Source organism: Penicillium verrucosum, assembly GCF_028828655.1.
Source record: "Penicillium verrucosum strain IBT 35672 chromosome Unknown utg000002l_segment0_segment0, whole genome shotgun sequence".
NCBI classification, from domain to species: Eukaryota; Fungi; Ascomycota; class Eurotiomycetes; order Eurotiales; family Aspergillaceae; genus Penicillium; species Penicillium verrucosum.
In genome coordinates, this window is record NW_026643211.1 from 4,351,941 (window position 1) to 4,372,019 (window position 20,079).

General features: G+C 48.7%; 5 protein-coding genes across 5 annotated transcripts; 3 read left to right on the forward strand and 2 right to left on the reverse strand.

The window, feature by feature from the left end:
* Window positions 1–1,634: 1,634 nt before the first annotated feature.
* On the reverse strand, window positions 1,635–8,664 carry N7516_007264 (ketoacyl-synt-domain-containing protein; the record flags this gene model as incomplete). Its single annotated transcript, XM_057219984.1, has 3 exons — window positions 1,635–2,432; window positions 2,539–8,439; window positions 8,512–8,664. 3 exons carry the CDS (start codon window positions 8,662–8,664, stop codon window positions 1,635–1,637), a joined length of 6,852 nt encoding a protein of 2,283 aa, XP_057074075.1.
* A 1,997-nt stretch (window positions 8,665–10,661) lies between these two features.
* On the reverse strand, window positions 10,662–11,762 carry N7516_007265 (uncharacterized protein; the record flags this gene model as incomplete). The annotated part of the gene is made up of 5 exons (XM_057219985.1): window positions 10,662–10,907; window positions 10,969–11,046; window positions 11,107–11,524; window positions 11,572–11,674; window positions 11,723–11,762. The coding sequence occupies 5 exons, from the start codon at window positions 11,760–11,762 to the stop codon at window positions 10,662–10,664; spliced, it is 885 nt and encodes a 294-aa protein (XP_057074076.1).
* A 540-nt stretch (window positions 11,763–12,302) lies between these two features.
* N7516_007266 (dTDP-D-glucose 4-6-dehydratase-like protein) lies at window positions 12,303–13,693 on the forward strand (the record flags this gene model as incomplete). Its single annotated transcript, XM_057219986.1, has 3 exons — window positions 12,303–12,481; window positions 12,539–13,077; window positions 13,140–13,693. 3 exons carry the CDS (start codon window positions 12,303–12,305, stop codon window positions 13,691–13,693), a joined length of 1,272 nt encoding a protein of 423 aa, XP_057074077.1.
* A 1,379-nt stretch (window positions 13,694–15,072) lies between these two features.
* Window positions 15,073–16,648, forward strand: N7516_007267 (Major facilitator superfamily domain general substrate transporter; the record flags this gene model as incomplete). Its single annotated transcript, XM_057219987.1, has 3 exons — window positions 15,073–15,325; window positions 15,384–16,267; window positions 16,322–16,648. The coding sequence occupies 3 exons, from the start codon at window positions 15,073–15,075 to the stop codon at window positions 16,646–16,648; spliced, it is 1,464 nt and encodes a 487-aa protein (XP_057074078.1).
* A 659-nt stretch (window positions 16,649–17,307) lies between these two features.
* On the forward strand, window positions 17,308–18,828 carry N7516_007268 (uncharacterized protein; the record flags this gene model as incomplete). Its single annotated transcript, XM_057219988.1, has 1 exon — window positions 17,308–18,828. The coding sequence occupies one exon, from the start codon at window positions 17,308–17,310 to the stop codon at window positions 18,826–18,828; it is 1,521 nt and encodes a 506-aa protein (XP_057074079.1).
* Window positions 18,829–20,079: the final 1,251 nt, after the last annotated feature.

Sequence of the window (20,079 nt, forward strand, 5' to 3'; positions counted from 1 at the left end):
TAACTGGAAATCTCCCCATCGAACTTGGAAGTGGAAGCTTATGGCATGCTGGAGTACCTTTATTATTGTGATCGGAACATTCATGACAGTGGCAGGTACTTACGGCTCGGTTGTTAGTATCATTGACTCACTTAAAGCCGGAGGCTCTCAGCCTTGGACTTGTGCGGATAATTCCAATTCTACATGAAGAATGTATCAGAATTTTACGTGAACTTTACCATTAATGACTCTTGCCTTCTACGAGACAATTAGTTGGTTTCATGTACTACTCAAAGAACAATCGTCATAATTGCGAGTGTGGAGTACAATAATCGGAGTGACTCCCTATCCTATATTTTTATATATAAACATAGTAAGCCTTATCCTGACTGGCCACGAAATGATCTTAAGGATAAAAATGATTGGAGTTTGGCCTCAGAGTAAGAGGCGAACGAAATTGACAGCCACTCGGCCTTAAGCTTTGGCGCCTTTGTTGCAAAGTTATTCTATGCATCTACTCATGGATTCGAAGAATAGAGAACGCGCAAAGCTATTAAGTGTGGCATAGTTTAACCGGCATCTCCATAAAAAAAAAAGACACAGCAAAATGTTAAATTGATGTTAAACAAAAAAGAAAAAGGAAAAGCCAAGTGTTATGGCAAGGACTTTGAGCCTATTTTCATAATCATCGTTCAATGCCGATGCCTGCAGACTGGCAATATCTCTCCAGGAGATAACTTCCTGTATATAGTGCTGCCTCGAGTTTAATTGATAACACCGACGAAACATCTCGTTATGATTCAAGTACGGCCAGAGTAAGTACGCTTCCCTTTCCTCTAGAGGCGTTGTCTAAAAACACCCAGTCACTTTATCTCCCCCTCGCATACCTAGAGGTTGGTCCCAACTATGAAGTCCTGTCAAACGGGATCACATGCGGCCCCACATGCCTGTCACGTGATCTCCAACGTCAGTGTATGATGGAGTGTCATTCTTATATCCTACCAATTGATTCTAAATGACTTATACTCTATAATTCTCTCCGATGAATAAACTAGTACATACGACCACAGGGTGTGGAAAACAGGGCTTCCCGTCCGCTCAGCCGTACTTAAGCCACACGCCGGTGAGTTAGTAGTTGGGTGGGTGACCACCAGCGAATCCTCACTGTTGTATGTTTTTTTGTTTTTTCTCCTGCTTCGTTCAGGAAGTCGTCTTGCTGCCCTACAACATACGCTTCAGTCCCTTCAGCCCGTTCACCTCAATGTCCCCACATGCCCCTGAGGCTTAAACTGATCCTGATCGGAGCTGACCTCGGAGAATAGATTTACCATGGCTATTTCATGGCCTTGGCTATCTCTTCTCTAACGACGAGATGAGTTCCACGTGGTCCGAAATGCACATGTCTTCTCCTGCATTTCCGACCAACATTTCCCTTTTGGGAATTTTCGACCAAACGCTAACCCGCTTCGGAATTTTGAACCGAAAGCCCAGTTGAACAACTTCGAACCGCCAACACACAGATTCAGTAAAATAGATAAAACCACCATTCCAAGGTTGACCTTTATACCCGGACCCCTATATCTCCATATTGACGACCTACTCAAACGGCATTTTGATGTCCTCGGTTAAAAGCATTGATTCTGTTGTATATATATTTAAGCAAGAGCATTGACCAGGCTTGATCGAGCGGTAACTTTCTCCGCAAGTGCACGCGGGGTTTGGTTTACCAGCACATCAGCCGACTGCAACGTCGCCTCAAACCGTCTCAAGATCCAGTTCCGCAACTCAACAGCAACCAGGGAATCCAAGCCCAGAGCAAGGATTTCATCGACCTTGCCCACATCGACCGAAAGTAAGTGGGAAATTTTCCTCGTTATCGCCCGCAAGATAAAGTCGGCCACAGCCTCTTCGCTACCAGCGGCGATGACTTGCTCGAATGATTGCTCTTCTTCGTCATCACCACCCCCAATAGGGGCTTCGTTGATGCCGCGCCGTGCCTCACGGAACAAGGCGGAGTGAATGGGTCCATTGGGTGCGGTTGCACCGGCTAAAGACTCGGCGTCAAAACCAATAACAGCCTGGGAAATTCCGGCCCCATTGGGTTCAACAGCAGCACCGAGGATGTAATCGAGGAACCGGGTAAGATGTTCCACCTGAATAGGCTTGAGACCCACCCGCCGGTTTTCATTCTCAGGAGCACCATCATCGTTCACTGACAAATTGTCCTCTCTCCAATCGAGGTTCACTGTCATGAATTTGGTCTGAGATGACGAGTTCAACTGCTCCTGATGAGCCAGGGAATCTTGCCACGCGTCGACACCAGTGTTGCTGGCATCGATGTTGTTTCCAAGGAGATACTTGGCCGATAATATCGAAAGGAAGAATGTCAAACTGGGAGAGGCAAAGACACGGTAAAGGGCAGGCTTTCCATTCATTTCACCTTCGTGATATTCCTGTGGTAAAGTGTGAGCATAGACTTCAAAGTTCACCGAAAATGGATCAAAATCGCAGAGCAAGAAAAGATGGATGAAAGTATGGGGAAAGATTGGGTCAACTTACAATTTCGGCAGCGGCGGTCTGAATAATTCCATGAACAGTGGGCGCACCACGACTGGCGAGTGTACAAGAAATTTCTCGGATGGCGGACTCGGAAGATATATCTCCTTGGGCGATATACAGACAAGCTCCTGGTTGAATGGCCTGCAGTTTCGCTTGGAGGGTCTTTGTGTCATTGGGGTCTACAAGTCCCCTTGACACCAGAACAACATGCCTCGCGCCGCGACGCGCCATCTGCATCATGAGATTCCGCTCCAGGCTTCCTAGTTTGCCTGCAATGAGATATGTGGCGTTCTGATTGGACCAGGGATCATTTTCTGAGAAGGGAATGACTGGGACAGTTGACTCGGAGCTGGCTTGAAGAACAACCTTGGAGGCAGTGCCATTTTTCAGCGTCTTCAGTGCATCTGCGACTTCCGACACGTCGCGGACAGCTAGATTGAAGCCCCCCATCGGTATATGCTGGAATGCAGCTGTCGCTTGGGAGATAAGGGTGGTAGTTAGATTGGGACGAGCTTGGACAAGACTGTCAATGTCGACAAAATGAAGAGCCACGTTGGGCGGAAGCTTGCTCGATATCGATGACGAGGAATCTCCAATGACCACCACTCTGCCGAATGGCTTGATGTGGGTAAGTGCTTCTTCTGCTGGCGCCGAATTGCCCGCTGCATGAATCACGGCGTCGAGTCCCTCGGGGAAGATATCTCGGGGTAAGCGTCGATGGAATGAAGCACGCGTCACCAATACATCCGAGGGATCAATGCCCAGGTTCTCTTTGAGTAATCGAGCCTCGGTGGGGTTCGAAGCAGTTGCAACGAGGCGAATGCCAATTGATCTGGCAATTCCGATGGCCGCCCGACCAACCGCAGTGCCGGCTCCGTGGATCAGTACAGTGCCCCGGCCCGAAAGCATACCACCTACCTCGCGGATAGCATATGAAGCTGCCATGGCTTCCAAAAGCATTGCAGCAGCGTCGGATGGTAGCAACTTCATAGGCAGGCGGCCAGCGAGGGTTCCTGGTATGCGCAGTCGAGTCGCACCTATGACTGGGGCCAGGGCAATTACATGATCACCTGGAGCCAGTGAAATAACATCGGAACCAACGTTGGTGACGAAACCTGCGTACGCACCTATCTTCGGGCGAGAACTGGGATCTCCCATGGCAAGATTCTGGGCCTCAATCTCAATTGAGTCTGGACCTATGTGCGTCGCAAAGGTTTCTCGGTCCTCCAGAAACAGGTCGGCACCGTCCGGAGAAAGCACCAGAGGTCGTTCACAGCTAGCAATCTTTTGAAACTGAGGCTCAGCTCTTGAATTTCCAGAATTGTAGATGGCCCAGTTGAGCCTTTCGCTGCGGTGTAGGCGTGGAACCATGACGGCACCATTGCTGCGAACTCGATATTCACGTTCCGTAAGGGGCATGCCGAGGTTTGACACCTGATTAATTGTTCCAGCCACAATGTCGACCAGGCGTGCTTGGTTGAGGTCGCTTGCGAGGAACAGTGAGGATGCATGGACGGTAGTAAGACGGAGATCATCGTTTTCCACATGCGCAGTACGAGCAAGGCTCTCGTTCTGATGGAAAGACGGAGGTACATCAGGGCTGAGCCAAACGAGACGCGAAGAATTTGCCAAGAGTGTAGTAATTGCATCCGTAGCGACCGGGTCTGCCAGAATAGGTTGCTCTGGCTGGTCGTCAATGATTAGGACGGCGTCGTTGCATGTGTCTCCTAGTGCACTAGTGCGTTGAAGATCCTCCACGGCACTTCGAGTCAATTGATTGATCGTAACATTCTCGTTGACGGCCTGCAATGCTCGAACCAGTGCAACGGACCAAACCGGAGCATATTGAGGCACGCAATGCGTGAGGATGTGCATGGCCGGCATATTCTGAACTTTGGGAGGTAGTGCCAGAACAACAAGTCTACCGCGGGCGTCATCTTTGTAGACAACTTGCTCAGTCAGTGAAGTCGAGGTGGTGTTCTGTGATATGTATTCCTTGGACTCGCGTTGATTGAGCCGAAGAAGTACAATGCCGTTGGGTTTGACCAGCATTTCAGCCTGACCCAACCATTTGGTCGAAGTAGCCAGAACCAGATCATAATATCTGAGTTGAAGTCCACGCATCTTGGGGTCGCTGGTGGGGAACATGGTCCGGAATTGTACCAAGGGGTTCTCAAGACGCGTAGCGGCTTCGTCGAAAAGACCTGGTGTGGTGTCGATAAAATCGAAAGACGTGATTTTGTTGTTCGGAGACTCGAAAGCAGCAGTGAAGTCTTCCGATAGATCAACCCCAGCGCCAAGACCGATCACAGATAACTGGTCTTGTTTTGAGGCAAGCAGTCCGACAATGTCCGCAAATGAAGGGTTTTGGGGCATGTCTTCAGTTCGCAAATGATCGAGGTCGGGTTGCAAGCGTAACTCGTAACAGATATTTGCAGAAATATCGCCATCTTCATGCCGTTTGATGTTGGTTGGGGGTTTCGTCAGACTTTGGAGCTTTAGAGCGGAGATTGAAATCACCTGGTTGTGGCCGCACGCAGATGAGATACTCCAACTGGCTGGGTCAGATTCGATGGGGTCCAGAAGCGTGGATATTTCGAAACTTGAACCCGGAGCTTGCAAAAGGGACGATGTCGCGACTAGCAGCTCACTGATATGGCTTGGCATGATAGGCCCAGGGCCGCTACGAAGGGATTGTAGCGGAAAGACTGTTTGGAACATGCTTTCAAGTGTCGATGGGTGGATAATGAGCGGATTCCGGTGCCCATCAGACACCATGGCCACCGCATCTGGCACAATCAAGGATGAAGAAGATTGCGATCCATCGGGCGCAACCTTGATGGAGCTGATACCCGCAAAGGCAGGACCATATGTATTGCCTACAGAGTCCAGGTCCCTATATAGGTTTTGGTGGGGGATGATGTGGCTAGTGCTTGGCATTGGGGGGAATCCTGTGCCCTTTGTGGATGCTGCTGTGGTATTATCCTGTTCGGCGAACTCTGCCTCGATGATACCGGTGGCATGAGTATGCCAGTGACCAGTACAGTCGGAAAGGGCAGCAATCGAAAAGTCAAAAGCAACATCCGCGCCAGGGTGTTGCTGGAGACTCAATTGGAGTTCAACGCGCTGTGCATCATCTGGCACAAACAATTTTCGTTTGAATTCGACGTCACGAAGCACCAATGTTCCAAGCGAGGAAACTGGGAAGCGTCGGCGTGAAACCTGCGTCACGGCCTCGATAGCCATAGAGATGTACCCTGCGCTGGGGAACATGGTAACGCCATCAATGGTATGGTCGGCAAGCCACGGCAGCGATGTCCGGCTAATGAAATGCCTCCAGCGAGGTTGAGAATCAGTTGCATCAAGAACTGGCACACCGAGTAGCTCATGATACGGCTCATCACGCAAACGATAAGCTTGAGTCAGGCGAAATTCCTGGCTGTGCTGGGTGGAATGGTCCCACGAGTATGCCGGAAGATCATACAGTACGGCTGCTTGGTCTGCGCCATGAGCCATTGCGGACACGGCATTCCATTCGACATTGACGCCGCGTTCAAATAACTTACCCGTCAGAGTCAACGCGCTGGTTATAGAGTCTAGCTTGCGCTGCAACACCGGATGGTAGTCAAATGAAACCTTAGGCAGATCTGGGTGACTGAGACTCTGTCGAACTGGACTAGCCAAGCCCGGGTGGGGACCAATTTCCACGAAGAATACGTGTGATTCTGGGCGAAGTGTCTCTTTGGCAAGTGTTTGAATAGCAGCGCTGAAACGGACGGGTGAGACGATGTTCGAGATCCAATACTCTGCGTCGAATCCAGACGACTTCACTTGTCCGGTGACAGATGACATAAATACCACCTTTTCAACGGGAGCAGTTAAGCTCTCCGTGCTCATGGTATCAAGGCGGAACCGATAGTAGTCGGCCACGGCACTCATGTGGTGCGAATGGTACGCTGTCTCAACTACCACTTTGCGATGGAAGGTTCCATCGTCAGCTTGGGCGATGCGCTTATCAATCTCATCAATGGCGCTCATATCACCTGAAATAGTCACGCTGTTGGGACTGTTGACACAGCCAACCACGGCTTCTCCTGTTGGCAAATTGTCGAGATGTTGTGCAACTTCATCCTCACTGAGACCAACGGACAACATCGCACCTTGTTCCAACCCCTTCAGTTTTGCAGCGGCAGCTAAAAAGCCACAGTGGAAGGCGATTGTCAACGCTCTCTCCTGGGAAATGTGACCTGCCAAAAATGCCGCGGCTATTTCACCACTTGAATGGCCTACGACGGCGCGGAATTTCAACCCATAGGCCTGGAGGAGAGCAACAAGAGCGATTTGAATGGCCGTAGTGACAGGCTGGGATAGCTCAGCTTCGTTGATTCTGGACACTGCTTTGTCGCAAAGAAGTTCCTCCTCAAGGTCCCACCTGGCACCCAATTTGCAAAGGATGTCTCGGGAGAGGCGCAAGGAATCCCGAAAGACGGTAGAGGCTGTGGTCTCATACAACAGTAGCTCTCGACCCATGCCAGCCCATTGTGATCCTTGGCCACTGAAAACAGCGACAATATCGGGCTCTGAAGCTAGTGATTTTGTGATGGGGACGGAGTGTGATTGGTTGAGAATTTGCAACAGAGATTCTTGATCGTCGGCTACTGCGCTGAAACGATAAGACATGTCACAGCGCCGGTGTAATAGGCTGTAGGAGAGATCCGCCAGCGGGGTATCCTCAGTGTGACGGCTGATCCAGCTCTCATATGCGGCAACTTTGGCCTTCAATGAAATCAAGCTGTTGGCCGAAAATTTGAAAAGACGAGGGCAAGGTGCGCTAGACGTGGATATTGTGTGGGTGTTCAGTGATCCTCGCTCAAGAATAACGTGAGCGTTCGCACCATCCGACCCAATGCTATTAATCGAGACACGAGGAGTAATTCCAGGGTGGGTGGGCCAAGGTACTGCCTTCGTTGGAATAGCAATCCTATCCATCGGGAGACCTTGTTGAGGATTGGAGAACCCGGCGACTGCGGGAATCACTTCCCTGTCCAGAATGACGGCTGCCTTGATCAAGCTCGACAAACCAGCTGCACTCCCGCCGTGACCTATGGATCCCTTGGAGGAGCCAACGTAAAGAGGAACTGAGCGATCGTGGGATCCTCCAAAGGCCTCTGCGATGGCAGTTAGCTCCTCATGGTCGCCTGCCTTGGTGCCCGACCCATGTGCCTCGACATAGGCAACTTCCTCTGGCATCAACCCAGCACGGTTGTATGTCATCCGAGCCAGCCTGGTTTGATCCTGGCCGATGCCACTGTTGCGGATGATGGTGCGCACTGGGTTTCCATCTCGGACGGCGGCATCCAATCGTTTCAGAACCAGGGCAACTGCGGCCTCGCCGCGACCGTACCCATCACCACGCTCGTCGAACGGATAGCTCTGCCCAGTGCTTGTAAGAAGATGCAAGTTGGATGCAGCGACCAGAGCCATTTCCGAATCGCCATTGCGCAGGCTTTGACATGCTAAGTGAAGCGCAACGAGACCTTCAGAGTCTTTCGAATCTAATGTCAAAGAGGGGCCATGTAGGCGCAAGAACTGCGAGATGCAATTTGAAGGTTTGACACCACTTGTATGGGCGACTGGGAACTCCACAATGTCCTTGTTCAAGTGCCGATCATATTCTGTGGTGGAGACTGCTGTGTACACTGACGTCGCGGTTCCCAGGATGTTCTCGCCTGAAACACCGCCACTCTCGAGAGCTTCATATGCTAACTGTAGCAGAAGGCGTAACTGTGGATCGACTGCAGCGACTTCAGACTTTGAAAGACCAAAAAAGTCATGGTCAAAGTTGTAAACATCGCCAGAGAGGAAGTGCCCACCACGGTGATTGCCAGGATGCTCAGAGATCTACTTTCGATCGTCAGCTACCGTGATTTTCTTTTCTTTTCTTTTTTTTTTTTGCTGGGTATGATCACTTACATCTTCGTCACATCGCTGTTTGGGAATGTCGATCCATGCGCGTTCTCCACTTTCGAGAAGCTCCCAGAGGTCCTGCACGTCGTGAATCCCGCCAGGTAGACGAAATGACAGGCCCACTACCGCAATGGGCTCAATCGAAGTGGGTGCAACCATGACTGTGATCTAATGGCTTCCAAAAACTGATATACTGATTGGGTCAGCTCGATAGGCCCTTGTAAAAGCCCCACATCCACATAGAGGCGTCGGCGACTTACCTCGTTGGCCCAAATATCTTTATTTGCAAGGAGAAAGAAATTACCCTGTATGTTGATGCATCTATTGCCTGCTGAAGCCGTGGTTAAAGGCATTGGCACCTGGTGCATTTCTCCCGCAGTCAATGACTCCGAAATTCGGATACAAGCTTGCCCGTCCAAGAGTCATTCTTACTAACAAGCCCAATCGCTCTCGACCACAGACTTGGGGGGGGGCGAGCAGAGTGGCCTAAGAATATTGTGGCGGGGGTTTGACTGTGGTCTCGTATTCCATCGACTCTATACGGTGGGGTACTTGAACCCGACTCGTGACTCCGTGGATGGACGGAGTAGGCGAAGACAACTTGGGACTGGTGAAGCTCCTTATGAAGACATTGATTGGATGAATGTAAAGTAAGAAATTAGTAACAAATTACAGTAATAGTTGTTTCAATACAAGGCAAGTCAAGGGGATACATAACTATGTAACGACGAATACAACCTTGGAAGGCAAGTCGAGGGGATAAAGACGCGTTGAAACAAAAAAGTATGTGGTATAATACGAATGATATTGATACAATGGTATAATACGATAGTAATACGAAGACGTATAGGGGTCAGGCGTCAAAACCCAATCTTGGGGGGGATGTTGATGCCTTAATGCCTGGATTACCACCGCTTCATACACCGCTCTATACAGTGTACTGTAAATTGTTAATACATCAACCTGCAGCTTTTTGACACCATAAACATAAGGCATCCACGGATTTCTGGGTGGTTCAAGTCCGAAAAATGAAGCTTTTGACCTCCATACAAATCAATTAAACCGGCCAAAAATATGGAGATGTCTGATTTGTATGGAGGTCAAAAGCTTCATTTTTCGGACTTGCAACCACCCAGAAAATGGAGATGCATTGATTTGTATGGAGGGCAAAAGCTTCATATACCCTACCTCACAACGCTGTACGTTGATTATTAAGGCACGTGTAATAGTAATTCATGTATTTATTCTTTTGTGCCGTTCTAAAATAAGGCATTAAGGCACCAAGGTCCTCTAAAACTAGGTTTTGACGCCTGACCCCTATGCGTCTTCGTAATAGTATTGATCTATTGATACCGAAAATTTGATTCAGCGCCAAGATTTCCAAGGTATGTGAATGTTATATACTTACTACATTCTGAGGGCACTCAATTATGAGCATCACGGGATGATAATGGCTTGGATGTGTTATTTGAGACGAGAGACCACAAGAAAAAGAACAGTCATTTAGATGGCATAGTCCTGCATACTACCAAAAAGGCCCTTCCATGCAGACCAGAAGGCCGAGTTTGATCCCCGACATATCAATATCATATTATCATTATTGCCCTGAATATGGATAAAATGTACAGTATCAACAGATATTGCATATTGGGTTTTTATTTTTATCAACGTTGACTAGGATCAAGAATAAATAGCTACCTAGGTAGTATTGGCCGCTAACATCATCATGCCTTCCCGAAAAAGACATAAAAGAAGGTGTGGAAAGAGATCACGAAGAGGACCTTCGCGTGGAAATCACGACCGGCGAAATCACAGCCCGTGATGTGACAACTGTACCAACTGTAGCATACATAGTACATTGCAGCTTCCCGATCTCGCCGGATATCGAAGTTCTGCTGTATTCCTGACAGAAATTGAATCATTTCTTGGTCAAGGCTTGTGATAGTGTCCAGGTGCATCTATCTCGTGATCAATCCTTTTTTTGAAGTCAGATAATGGTGAATGAGTTACAAGATGGACTATCCAAGGCGATGCAGGCCGCAGATTTTGTAATTTTTGAAGTTTAAGACCAAAAAAAGCAGATGTGTTCATTTATATTGGACGAGATCTTGCGACATTTGCAAACAATCAAGAACTACGTATCAAGATAACCAAGCCTACAGTCCCCTCTTCGCCATGATCTGGAAGATCTCTTCGAGTGCCTCGCGGCGCTCCTTGACCTCGTAGCCATATTCTCGCAGTTTAGTCTGCAGCTTGCTTGCATCCAAAATGCAAATCGCACGTGGTGCTTTCAAAGTTGCCAGCATGTCCTTCAGTTCGAATGTTTCCCATTTAAGGTCGGGCCGGATGTATTGCTTGGCCATTTCCATGACCTCAACGTTACTGAGTTCGCCGGGCGTGACCTGAAAGAGGGCATTAATACAACCGAAGAGACAAGATGAGCCAGGATGTTATTTTACTTACAAAGTTGTAGATTCCGGTTTCGGAGTTCTCTGAGAGAATTACAGCACCCGGAAGCAAGTTGGGGAGACAGGTGCCAGACTTATCGAAATGAAGTTAGCCAATAAATTCTGTTCGCAAAGAATGGAAAAGAATACTCACGCCAGTCAGATCCAAGATCTTATCATACTTCAGCAGCCTCGCGACATGGTTATTTTGGTGGAGGTCTGCAGCTAGCGGGATCCGCATTCGGAGGAGCAAAAGGTTAGGATAGTGGCCAATGGTTTGCTCACTTAGCAAGCGACTCCGATGGTACCAAGCGCCTTTGAAGAACGGCTCCTCGGTCTCTGAAAAAGGTGCACGGCTTCGGACCTGGTCCTCCGGCAGGTTATAGATGCATGCCGATCCAAATTGCGTGACGTGGATGCCTAGCTGGTAGCAGCTGTCGACCACGTTGAGCGCACCCAGCACATTTGAGCGGAAGGTTTCGATCTTGTGGTCTTCACACCAATCGGCGTTAGGCGTTCCTCGTACGCCAGCGGTATTGATGACACGCGTGGGCTTGTGTGTGGTGAGATTGCTGCGTGGGTTAGTGGGATCTTCTGGAGATAAGAGTTCTAAACATACCTCATCACCTGCTCACGGTTTTCAATTCGAGCATTTGATACAAAGACTGCTTTCCCTTGTGCTTGCAGGATTTCTTTGAATTGACTGGCAATCCAGCCATTTCCTAGATATGGGGTCAGTCTTGAACATCCGAATCGCCAAGTCCACTCACCAAAAATCAGGAAACGTTCAGATGGAGCGATTGATCCCATCTTGAGATGTATCAGTGTCTTTTTCAATTGATTGCTGCCAAAAGAAAAAGGCTGTTCCCCCTCGATCATCTTATAGTATTCACAATAGATGATTCTCGTATTCATCTTAAGTCAGAACATTCAAATGTGACTCTGACTCTGAATCTGCTTTTCTCTTCCATGACTCTGGATGCAAAGGGGTGATTGGACCCAGAGATGGTGAGATTAGTACCAACGCGACAAATCTTACCAAGTCGCGCCGAACGGAGTAATTCCGGGTCACGGGCCGCGACACATCGGAAAACGAAGTCGCCCCCAATCATCAACTTGGACCGAGAGACAACCACATCCAATCTATCCATATGCCTGACTGAGGATATCTCTTGGAGTCACCGCAGCCTCATTGTTTATTGCCAATGTATTCGGACGTTGAACTATTTCAAGGGCCTGCGCGCCGCAGAAAAATCGAATTAGCCATAACACCAGCAGCAGCATCTTCGTCTTCATCGCAAAATTTCAAGAATCACTGAATTCATACAATCCGTTAGATTCCTGGACAAAATGCCTGCTCTTCGTGCCCTTACCCCTCCTGCGTCCCCTCCTCTCAAGAAGGGTCTTTCGCTCGCTCCTGCCAGAGCTAGTGCGAATGACATTGAGGGCCAACGTCTCATCGGAACCACCCGATTTGAGCCTCGGAGCGACATCAAGAGCATTTTGATCACTGGTGGTGCAGGATTTATGTGAGCAGATTCTTCATTACCCCAATTGTACATCACTGACATGGACATGGCTTTTAGTGGAGGTTGGGTAACCCGCCACATGGCGGTGCAGTACCCCGAATACAACATCGTCTGCTTTGACAAGCTCGATGTTGTCGCTTCTCTGTCCAATGTCAACTGCTTGGACTCTCTGACCAACTTCACTTTTGTGCAAGGCGACCTTACGGATCAGGCGGCCCTCGCCAAGGTTCTTCTGGACCACAACATTGACTGTGTGATGCACTTCGCTGCGTGCTCGCACGTCCAGAACTCATTCAACGATCCCCTCAGCTTCACTGTCAACAATGTTGTCGGTACTCAACAGCTCCTTGAAGCCATTCGTCACCACAAGGGGCCCCAAAAGGTGAACCGATTTCTCCACGTTAGCACCGACGAGGTGTATGGAGATGTTGTGGAGTCCGCATGTGATGAGACCAAGCAATTCATGCCCACCAACCCATACTCAGCCTCCAAGGCTGCTGCCGAGATGTATGTCTGGGCATACGCAAAGTCCTTCGACATCCCAGCTCTCGTTGTGAGAAGCAACAACGTGTTCGGGCCTGGTCAATACCCCGAGAGTAAGGATTACACCCCTCGGACACTTTCAAGGGGACGGAAACATGCTGACACATGAGATTAGAAATCGTCCCCCGCTTCTGCACCCTGCTGATGCAGCAGCAGCCGCTAACAATCCAAGGCACCGGCTTGAACATTCGCCGCTACCTCTACGGAGCCGATGCTGCCGACGGCTTTGACACCCTGCTGCACAAGGGTGTGATCGGCGAGGCATACAACATCCAATCATCCCACGGCATCACCAACCTTGAAGTCGCCGTTCGCACACTTGAACTGTTCGGCTTCAGCCCGCGAGACTTCACACGCTCACTCATTTGGATCCCCGACCGTCCCTTTAACGACACTGACTACTGGGTCGATGGCAGCAAGCTGGCTGCATTGGGATGGCACCAGCGTGTGCCCTTCTCCGAGGGACTCAAGGCCTCGGTCAACTGGTACCACAAGAACTTAGAGACTTGGTGGCCCGAGGTCTCGAAGACCATCAATGTCGCTTCGACCGCAACCACAGAGAGCTACATCCCTCCCCAACTCAGTGCGAATGCGGTCGAGGATGTCTATGATGGTGAGGTGTTGGAAGAATCATCGGGCTTGAGCACGCCTGTGATGGTCGCTGTGTGAGCTCAATCATGCAGCTTTCACCCCGTACACGATGTAGAGCTATTTTGGTGCAACAAAGGGCAAGGACAACTCCGGTTTGGGGTTAAATAAAGATTGTTTTTGAGTTTTATTGTTTGAAGTTGTGTTTATGCGTTTCTTATATATCGAGATTGGTTGCAGCTGCAATAAAGTATTTGTCTTAAGTTAAACCCCCAATTACTTGCACTTGCGTTGTTGGGACCTATGTGGAGGGCATGCTACGAAAACACTATATTATTGTACATATATATACCTATGTAGTCAGTCTATCCGATTTCAAATGTTTTCGGGGAGATACCTAAGGTATTAATATACACCACCTGGATAAGCACGTTAACGGAACATCGATCGCCAACTCTGCTTATTCAAATTACTATGCATGTAGAATTATAATTCTACTGGTTGATCACCTTTACACTACGTTAGCTAGACTAGATTCTAAATGGGTCGAATCAGAGTGTTCATTTGTTCTAAATGAATTCAGCAATCCGATTGTTTCAATTGATATATGTCTCCGGATCATAAATTTGAGCTTTCCAATCACACAAACTAGTTGAGATTGCCCCTGACTCCGTTTAAGTGGACCTGACTGGGACCTGACTCTGGAACTCCGAGACCAATACCTAACTAACTAACTAGTTAGTTAGTTAGAGGTAGCAAACAAGAGTAAGTTAGCCTCTTAATCATTTCCGTCTCAAAAGTGGCGAACATCAAAAACATACCAGAAAGGGTCACATTGAGAACATTTAAACAAAGAAAAGTTGAAAAGTTGAAAAATTGAAAAAAGTCAGATCTGTTCCGGAGTCAATTTTGCCACCTTCTAGTCAACGGGCTCTCTAGTCAACGGGCTCTCGACCAATGAATGCCATCAACCCCTGTCGTCGGCACGATAACGCGCCGCATTCTAGGCCTCTTAGCGGTTTTATGTGTCCGAAAGGCGAAGTTGGCAAAAAAAAAAAATTGTGTCCGATCACGGCCAACTTCGAGATTCAACGGGGTTATCGTGACTATGTGATGGGGGACTCAGTATATGTATCCCCCCTCCTGCCGTGGGAATTGAGAGTTCACAGATCCCACATTGAACGATAACTAGCCTGTGAGGTTGTGCCTGAAGAATCCGGCATCTGCGACTATTTGTTTCTTCGGTTTCGATTCATTGCAACGGTTCAGTTTAAGCTTCTTCGAAGGAAAAAAAAAGAATATCGATATGGAGTCCTGGTTCCAGTACCGCCGTCTTCGCCGGGAAGCAGAGGAAGACTTGGCCAACAGTCAAGCCAAGTCTGTGCGCACTAGTACCTCGTCGCCGTCTCTGGGATCAGACCCAGAGGCAGGAGTAGCAGAGAAGCCAGCCGTCTTCGACGATGCCCCCCCTTGTACCCGGTGTGGAGGTTTCTCGGCTAGGAGACAACGGCGAGGTTGTCTTCGTGGTTGGGTGGAGGGAAAACGATCCAAGTAACCCGCTCAACTGGTCTATGCTTCGCAAGTGGATGGTCATGTTGACCTGCTGTCTGGTTGCTATCGCCATGACAGTCCCCTCCTCGGTGGAGGGTGCCACTCAAGACGCCTTCGATGCGCACTTCGGTGTTAACGCCATGGCTGGATCCATGACAACCGGTACGTTTATTCTTTCCCTCTCTTTGGATATCCTGCGTTCTAACAAATCCATCAAAAGGTATCTTCCTCATTGGAATCGGCGTTGGCTCTCTTTTCGCCGGTCCATTCTCCGAGACCTTCGGCCGCAATGTGGTCTACTTCACCGCACTAATGCTCGTAATTCTGTTCGTGATGGCAAAGGCTCTGGCACCGAGCTATGGCGCAGCCCTTACCTTCCGCTTCCTGTGTGCTCTATTCGCCGCTGCCCCAATGACAGTAGCTGGCGGAACCGTCGGCGACATCTGGCATCCATTGCAGATCCCCTTCGGCCTGCCCCTCGTCACTATCGCCGCCTACTCGGGCCCGATCCTAGGCCCCGTGATCGGCGCCTACACGCCGGATATCGGCTACGTGTGGGCCGATTGGATCTCGATGATCATTGCCGGCGTCGCTCTGGTCGTAGTCACACTTGCCCAGCCTGAGACCTTCAGCCCTATTCTTTTGGAATGGCGCGCGAAGCACCTCCGCGAACTGACTGGTGATAGCCGGTACCGCGCTGCCCATGCGTCTACCTCTTCAAACGCATTAGGCCCGCGTCTACTCACCAACGTCTCCCGGCCCTTTGTCATGATCTGGACTGAGCCTATCATTCTTATCTTCAGTTTCTACCTAGTCCTTCTCTACTTCGTGCTGTTTACCTTCCTTAATGGCTACCCCTTCATCTTTGCCAATGTGTACGGTATCAGCACTAGCTTGACCTTCATTATCTTCATCGCCATGATTCCCGGTGTTATTGTTGCTCTGGCTATGATTCCTCCTCTGTATACCATGACCAAGAAGGCCGCAAGACAGGCTGAGGCTGAGGGTCAGGCTTTGCAGCCCGAGGTATCGCTCTACTGGGCCATGGCAGGCGCATCTATCATGATGCCGGTTTCTCTCTTCTGGATGGCCTGGACCTGCTACGTAAGTTCTTCTAATACACCATCTCATATGATATTTACTAACATTACCTTCTAGGCCGATATCAGTATCTGGTCCCCGATCGTGGCCTCCGGCGTCTTCGGCTGGGCCCTTGTTTGCATTTTCACGACGACATACATGTATATCATCTTCGTGTACCTGCAGTATGCTGCGTCGGCACTTGGATTCATGACCTTTGCGCGGTACGTCGTCGCTGGTGCTCTTAGCCCTGCTTCTGTCAAGATGTACGAGAGAATTGGTCCCCATTGGTCGGTGACTATTGTTGCTGCTCTGGCTACTCTTATGGCGCCTGTTCCCTATATGCTTTACAAGTATGGCCATAAGGTTCGTGCTATGAGCAAGAATGCGGTCAATAAGGCTTAGATACTTAGGTTCTTTTTTTTTTGTTTAAGGCTTTTGTATTTACTGAGAATTCGGATAGGATGTATGTGGTTGAGAGGTAGGTGGTTTTGGGGTTGTATAGGGCTAGATGGATTGATTTATATATTGCATTTTCTTTTAGGATAGAGAACAATTATTAACAAACACGACTTTACGTGCTATATCTCGTTATTTTGTCCAAAATAGGAAGCACAAAAAAGGCATAATTTCCTCATTTGACCTCATAGTATCATTTTTGAGCTTCTATCGTATTCCCAAAATTTGAAGAATGTCTCGATAATATCATTCTTGCAATTCTTGATGATGAACCTTAGGATTAAATTTATTTCTGATACACCTTGATAGAATATCTAGATCTAGACTTTTAGCATAATGAGTGCAAATCACAATTAGGATATAAGCCATAAATGACTCTGGTTGACTCCGATCCCGTGCACGAATATTCGAGCATTTTGATGTGAATAACGGAGTCACGTAAACCACCCACCTACCTAGCGTAACTCTGGAAGCTCGAAACATCGAGACCATCGTAGAAGCCAACCTCCTCGTAGCCGGGAGAGGCCCGTTCGATGCCAGAGTATAAAGCGAAGCGTAGTCTGTTCTCAAATAAAACCAATTAACTCAGATACAACTCCTCCAAAATGGCCATCGAGAATGAAATCCGACAAACGGTGAGTCCATTAGACTTCGTTCCACCTCTCAATTACGTCCGCCTTGTATTCCCCCTTCCCCTCTATCCCAACGCCGACGACAAGCTCGTCTTCACCGATCTCCACCAGGCACTCCACAAGACCTTTGTCCAAGAACCATGGGCAAGCGGCAAGGCCTACCGCCAATCACCCAGCACACCAGGATGGCGACCAGGGCAAATTGAAATGCGCCATCGACAGTACTCACTAAACGACCCACTCCCGTACCAGCTGCGGTATCTCAAACTTGAAACAGACTGGTCATACAATGACTTCAAAGCCGCCGGGTTCCCGAGTGATATCTTCCCCGAAGAAATTCTCCTGCTGGATGCGCCATTTCTAGGCGACGTCGACGTCGCAGGTGCCGATATCTTCTTAGCACAAGCGAACTTCCTCACCGGGGGCGTTCTGCTCGCTTTGACGGTATCGCACTCGACAATGGATGCTGGCGCCATGATCGGGTTGATGAAGCTGTGGGCTGAGAATTTCCGCGAGCTGCGCGGTCGCGACGAAGGGAATCAAGTCGCGCCCTCGCCGTACACGTCCATCGACCGAGATCACGCCCAGCCGGATCGGATCTGGGAAAGGGAAACTGCCCAGCGGATCATGAAAAATAGTCCCGACGACCCGTGGCTGCGAGCATTGGTCTGTTTGGACCTGGGCCAAGATGGCAACCCCGGCAAAACCCAGAAAGTGATTGAAGAAGTAGACACGGGCGAGCGAAAGATGTTAAACAGGGTCGTCTTTCTCTCCGGACCGGATCTCGCGGCCCTGCAGAAAGAATGCGCCGCAGAATCCTCGCTCCCCGGCGCGCCTCCGCTCTCCATCAGCGACGCCATCCAAGCGCTCCTTTGGCGGGTCCTGATGAAAGCCCGGGTATCAGCAGCCGGAGCACGATCGGCCCCACTCCGGGATGATATCTCTGTGTTTGAGACCCCGGTAGATGTGCGCAGCACGTTCGGACAAGGGTTCCCGCCCGCATACCTCGGCAATTGCTTCCTGATGAACACGGCCCGCATGCCGCTAACTGAGCTCCTGGCGCCGTCGACTTCACTCGGTCGCATTGCACAGGCTATTCGGCAGGGTGCGGCCCGGTTGGATGGAGAGGCTGTTCAGGATGCGTATGGTTTGTTGCGAGAGACTGGCGATCTCTCGCGCGTGCAGGGTCGCTTTGTGGAGAGGCCGGACTCTTCTGATGTTTTGGTTTCAAATATCATTTTCTTGCCGTTGGAGGAGATCCGTTTTGGGGATCAATATTTCAGTAATGGCGGTATGCCGCAGGCGCTTCGCGTTCTACATGGACAATATGCTGCGCGTGTGAGACTGGCGCATGTGCTTCCGAGGAATAAGAAGCACGGTGGTATTGAAGTGAGTGTGAACCTGTTTGATGATGAGTTTGAGTATCTTGATAGGGATGCGCAGTTCAATCGGTACCTGGTTTCGATAGCGCCGTGCAAGCGGGAGGCGGACTAGGGGTCTTAGAATAGCATTCTAGCATTCAACGACGATTCCACAGTTCTACAGGGATCAATCCGAAATTTTCGTGCCCAATCACGAAATTCTAATGGTAATTTCATAATTTTATAATTGCTTTTCAATTGTGAAGCGTACGTGGCCTACCCAAACCTACAACATAGGCATCGTGCAAACGAAAGTACCATTAGTGGGGGTCTACGTTATAGGGCATTATTTCACGATACATACAAATTCGTAATGTATATAATTAGAATTAGAGATAGAATTAAAATTGAGGCGAAATATATATTCTCCTTTTTTTCCTTGCTATATTTATAATATTTATACTCGAACATCTACTCCGTAGATTTCCTAAGGTCCTCCTTATAGGGACCCTCTTTGATAGAAGGAGACAAGTGCTTACATATGTACTCTATAAATATATAATACGCTAATATATGGCTTACACTAAATCAATTAAGACCTTATTTGCTAAATAGGGTCTATGTCCGATCACACTACTCTAACTAATAGATTAAATTTGTGTAGCATATTGTTAAGCTGTAATTACCTATTTAGGGAATCCCTTACGGCTCTACCAGATCTCACCGCTATATTGCCTCTCGCTTATCTTACTCGGATTTTATATAGTTAGTTAGCTCCGGGTGACCTTCCTATATGCTGATATGCATGATTCGTGTGCTATTCATCCGTAGATAAGTGTATTAATTGTCCAATAATCGGTGACAATCGCTGTCCCACTTCGACTAGATTGTATTCACGTGTGAGATACCCTGGATTTTAGTGGGCTATACACTAAAAAGTCTGTTGCAGGAATGTACTATAAAAAGATAAAAGCACCTATGCTATGCTTCATGACTCTAGTCATTTGATTTGATTCACCACTTCGAAATAGAAGACGGGTGGGATTCAAGGTCATTCTTCGTGCTCAAAGCACGGAGTAATAAGAAGCACGATATAAAATTTGAAATCCTAAGCCTCAGTACATGAACACACCCTGATCAAAATGCGCGACCGGCATAATTACACATGTGTTTATATAACAGTTTAGACTGTCGAGCTTTGGAGTTTTGAGAGGTCCGATATCTCATGTAAAATATGATTGAATGTTACATCTACCTTTTTTTCTTTATGTAGGCCCACTTTGCCACTACCGTACGCGAGGCTGCATTCTCTCTGGCATACGAATGTTTTAATGGGGATGCAGGGGTTCTTCAAGTAAAACAATGCCAAATTTGATGTGATTGG